The sequence below is a fragment of the Argentina silus genome, assembly GCF_951799395.1.
Source record: "Argentina silus genome assembly, chromosome: 15".
Taxonomy (NCBI): domain Eukaryota; kingdom Metazoa; phylum Chordata; class Actinopteri; order Argentiniformes; family Argentinidae; genus Argentina; species Argentina silus.
The window spans coordinates 7,242,475-7,247,474 of record NC_139669.1 but is presented as its reverse complement, the minus strand read 5'-3'; the positions used below and the strand labels follow the sequence as shown (position 1 = coordinate 7,247,474).

At 47.8% G+C, this 5,000-nt stretch overlaps 1 protein-coding gene across 1 annotated transcript in view; it reads right to left on the bottom strand.

Moving 5' to 3' along the window:
* The window catches only part of fstl5 (follistatin-like 5), a gene marked incomplete at its 5' end in the record, with an annotated part of 109,696 nt that overhangs the window by 38,475 nt on the left and 66,221 nt on the right, over positions 1 to 5,000 (bottom strand). Inside the window, one exon of the mRNA XM_083685499.1 lies at positions 1,541 to 1,552. Within this exon, the coding sequence (XP_083541625.1) occupies positions 1,541 to 1,552 (12 nt within the window). The remainder of the gene's footprint in view (positions 1 to 1,540; positions 1,553 to 5,000) is intronic.

Genomic DNA, 5,000 nt, shown 5'->3' with positions numbered 1-5,000 from the left:
CTGAGAGACTGCAGATCCTTTAAGTGTTTCTGGTCATAATCCCCTTTACATGAGGAAACACATATTTCATACCATTCCTCATTCCATTCCATCCATTACAAGGAGCCTGTCCTCTGATTTCTACCCCCACCAGCCTCCCTTGATTCACGTCATGGCTCAGGTCTTGGTAGTGTAGTAAGTCTTCCCTTTTACATAGCTAAGGACAGCTATAAAGCTTTGCTCTGGAGGTACATTTTTATTTACCATTCCAGTAACTTATATGAAGAACTTTATAACTGGCAATGGAGCTGGGTAGAGAGAGGCTAATTCTAGGCTATGCTATGTCTCTGTGCTCTGATATACAGTGTAGCTGGGTAGAGAGAGGCTAACCCTATGCTATGTATGTTTCTGTGCTCTGATATACAGTGTAGCTGGGTAGAGAGAGGCTTACGCTATGCTATGCTATGTCTCTGTGCTCTGATATACAGTACAGTGTAGCTGGGTAGAGAGATGCTAGGCTATGCTATGCTATGTCTCTGTGCTCTGATATACAGTGTAGCTGGGTAGAGAGAGGCTATGCTATGCTATGCTATGTCTCTGTGCTCTGATATACAGTGTAGCTGGGTAGAGAAGGGCTATGCTATGCTATGTCTCTGTGCTCTGATATACAGTGTAGCTGGGTAGAGAGAGGCTATGCTATGCTATGCTATGCTATGTCTCTGTGCTCTGATATACAGTGTAGCTGGGTAGAGAGAGGCTATGCTATGCTATGCTATGTCTCTGTGCTCTGATATACAGTGTAGCTGGGTAGAGAGAGGCTTGGCTGAGGCTATGCCGGAGCATCAGACCTTCACATTATGAGGGGAATTGATGGTGCATCATGGCCCCTTCGGCTGAGAGCATATTGTGTCACTTTTTTAAATGAAAAATGAATGGGGGAGAAATGAAACTCAGAGGAGTGGAACTAGTGGCACTGGAGGCTATCAACCTTCCCCCCCCTCCGCCCTCCCCCCCCACCCCCACCCCCCTTTCCTCCCCCCTCAGAGAGGAGCCGTGACAAGAGGAGCTAAAAGGGCAGCTGGAGGAAGGGTCACAGATGGAGCCAGCCTCAGAGGACAAGATGGCCGCCGCTACCTGCCCTTCCTCCTACACCTGTCACATGACCCCCTGACCTCTCCGAAGGGGCACCAATGAGCCGCCTCATTGGCCAGGCAGCCCTGGGCATGCGGATGGTTATTCGCTAGAGAGCGTTATGAGTCATTTGCTGCGTTTCATTGGTTCTGAACTTGAGGAGCCCTGACCTCTAAAAGGTCCAGTACCACAGTACCACAGTACCACAGCGTGATGTTAGAACTCATTGGCTTTGGGGGCTTTCTATAGAGTACGGAGGAGGGTCATCACTTCTGGGTCCACACAAACGTTTACGCTTACACGTTCATTTTCTCCTTCTTTGAAGGTGGACACAGGAAGTGTAGGTGATCTCCTCCGTACTCTCTTGTGAATGACAGAAGCACTTTCAACAACAACTAGTTAGCGATGATGTCGGTTCAGGACAACCTACCTGTGTTGGAATCTGTCAGAAGAAGAACAAAATTCAAACGTTTAGACGTTAGTTACGACTGAGGGTTGTTTAAAGTAAAGGTACATGAAATAGACATATACACCATGCAACAGCAATTACCTCTGTTTGCCTCAGGCCTCAGATCAACCTTGTAACGCTACACACTACAGCTTGATTTATTCATAAGCTTTTGTATCAAACCATAGGTATTAAGTGGAGTGTTTCAGAGGTTCCGTAGGACATTGAATAGAGAGCTGCGTAAGCATTGCGGCCCAGGAGTGAACCAGTGGAGGCCGGTGGAGGTAGAAATCGGAGGACGGGCTCATTTTAACGCATGGGATGGAAACACCTGTGTTTGGTGCCGTTCCTCATTGCATACCATGCATTACATTGAACCTCCGATTTCTACCTCTACCAGCCTCCCCTGAGATACACACAGCATAATGTTGGCTAAACCTCCATTGTGAGGTGATTAATATGCTAGCTGCTGCACTGTAGCTACCTCCCTCAGACAACGGGCTTCTGAGCGCCAGGAGATAAACCCAGAACCTATAAACCCGCGGTCAATGCTAACCAGGCTCTCAAGATAAGGAATGACAGCACAGAGACACACACACGCTCTCTCTCTATCTCTCTCTCTCTCTCTCTCACACACACACACACAAACACACTCACACACACACACACACACACACACTCTCTCTCTTTCTGTCTCTCTCTCTCTTACACACACACACACACATATACATGCAACCACACACACACACACACACACACACACACACACACACACACACTGTCTCTTTCTGTCTCTCTCTCCCACCCTCTCTTTCTCTCCTCACTGTTTCACAATGAGGCTGGACAGGCCAAGAGCTAGAGGGACTTACACAGGCAGAACACACTATACAGTAGGCCTATTACTACTACTACTACCTCTACAAGCAGAGCTCACCTGTATACAGTAGGCCTACTTCTACTACTACTACTACTACTACTACTACCTCTATAGAGCTCACCTGTATACAGTAGGCCTACTACTACTACTACTACTACTACAACCTCTACAGAGCTCACCTGTATACAGCAGGCCTACTACTACTACCTCTACAAGCAGAGCTCACCTGTATACAGCAGGCCTACTACTACTACAACCTCTACAGAGCTCACCGCTGTGTGTTTTCATGCTGGGCTCTCTGGAGGAGGCCAACAGCTGAGGACCGTGATGATGCAATGCCCAGCAACTGTCATAGTCATGGAATTATAGTAAGCTGCTTTGTCAAAATGGAGACTGGCTCTATTCAGACTCCATAATGCCAGGAATTCAGGGATTAATGCCGCAATTCACTGAGTCTGTTGGTTTGAGTCGGGAGTGTTGACAGAATTTACTTTTTTTATAGTTTTTTAAATAACACCCATTCTGAATGGGCAAGGTCTATTAGATTAGTCTGTATAAACCCTGATGTCTATTCAGTGGGACACAACTCTAATTAACGGTGGCAGATGAGGCCTGAAAATATCAACAGCTGCAATTACACAAAAAAAGTTTTTCGGAAATTGGGAACACGGAGAAGTCGGGCGGACATCAGGTGCTTATAAATATAAGTCCCCTCTCTCTCTCTCTCTCTCTCTCTCTCTCTCTCTCTCTCTCTCTCTCTCTCTCTCTCTGTGTGTGTGTGTGTCCTGCCATGACAAACTGCATTGGCACTCATCCTGAAAAACTGAGTGGTAAGAAATAATCTGGGCTAAGCCGGTGTTGGGGGTTTTGCTGACGTTCCATTAGCATTTTAGCTTTGGTTCAGTTAACGCTAAAAGTCTGGTAGTACACACGCACATTTTAAAATGATTAGTCACAAGTGGCTGGCCACAGTCTGGCCAATGACTCCATCTTGTCTGAGTCTCTGTGTTGTTGTTGTTGTTGTTATTGTTGTTGTTGTTGTTGTTGTTGTGCTAACTGCTAGCGGCAAGTGGGTTCAGAGCACCATCTGTGGCAGTGATCTGCTCTGAGCCCAAGGTCACGCATCGGGGAAACTGTTAGCCTCCGACAGGAAATGTAATCCGACACACACAGACCCGCGGATCAACAGTGAGATCACACAGGAGGGAAGACTGGGTCTGGGGAAATACCGTTACCCCAAATGGTTCTGGAACCAAAACGATGCTAGCTTTAGAGCCAAGGCACAAGCTTGACTTTCGTTTGTGTGGGACTGAATTTTTACAGTGTAAATCTAGTAGATTATATTCCATTCTATTCGATTGTATTCTAATCTATTCTATCGTGGTGTGACAATGATGTCATTTTGCATGACTATCTAACTAAGTAGAAACAAGTACAAGACAAGTTTGACAATAACTGTGCAAGACAAGAGTTGACAGCAACTTATTTCAATGCTAATGTAAGCTTGTGTCATCTCTCCCTCAATTCAGAGGGAAATCTGTCATTCTATGTGAAGAGGAAACAAAGCCCCCCTTTAGATTTCTGCACCTCTGAACTATCTCCCATCACCTCAGGCCTTATCTGGAGATGAAACAAACCACAGGGGCGCTCCATATACTACCACACAACACAAACAGAGGCAGAGAGGAGAGAGGGAGAGAGGGGATGAAAAGAGAGAGAGAGAGAGAGAGAGAGAGAGAGAGTAAGTAAAAAGATAGAGGGAGTAAGTAAAGAGACAGAGAGTAAACAATAGAAAGAAAAACAGACTTGGAGAACATCTACCACAGGAACAGATCAAACATCCTCTAACTCGCCCCGGCAAGACCTGACTTATAGTGTTTGTTCCTACAGTATATTCGAGGGGAAAGGAGGGAAGGGGGGGGGGGGGGGGGGAGCAGATCTTCAAGGGGAAAGGAGGGAAAGGGGGGGGGGGGGGAGAGGGGAGAGAGAGATTACAGATCTTCGAGGGGAAAGGAGGGAAAGGGGGGAGGAAGGGGGGGCAGAGGGAGAGAGAGAGAGCAGATCTTCGAGGGGAAAGGAGGGAAAGAGGGGGACAGAGAGAGAGCAGATCTTCGGGGGGAGAGACGGGGGACAGAGGGGGGAGAGAGAGAGCAGATCTTCGGGGGGAGAGACGGGGGACAGAGGGGGGAGAGAGAGAGCAGATCTTCGGGGGGAGAGACGGGGGACAGAGGGGGGAGAGAGAGAGCAGATCTTCAAGGGGAAAGGAGGGAAAGAGGGGGGGAGAGAGAGAGCAGATCTTCGGGGGGAGAGACGGGGGAAAGAGGGGGGGAGAGAGAGAGCAGATCTTCGGGGGGAGAGACGGGGGAAAGACAGAGAAGAGAGAGCAGATCTTCGAGGAGAAAGGAGGGAAAGAAACATGCCATGGCTTGCTACTCTCGTATGCAAGTCACCACACGCCACCAGGGAAGAGAGGGGAGAGGGGAGGGCATAAAAAAATAAATAAAAATCTAACCCATCTTTATGTAAATGCAGATCATAAGGCTGCCTTCAGAGAGTGGCGGACAG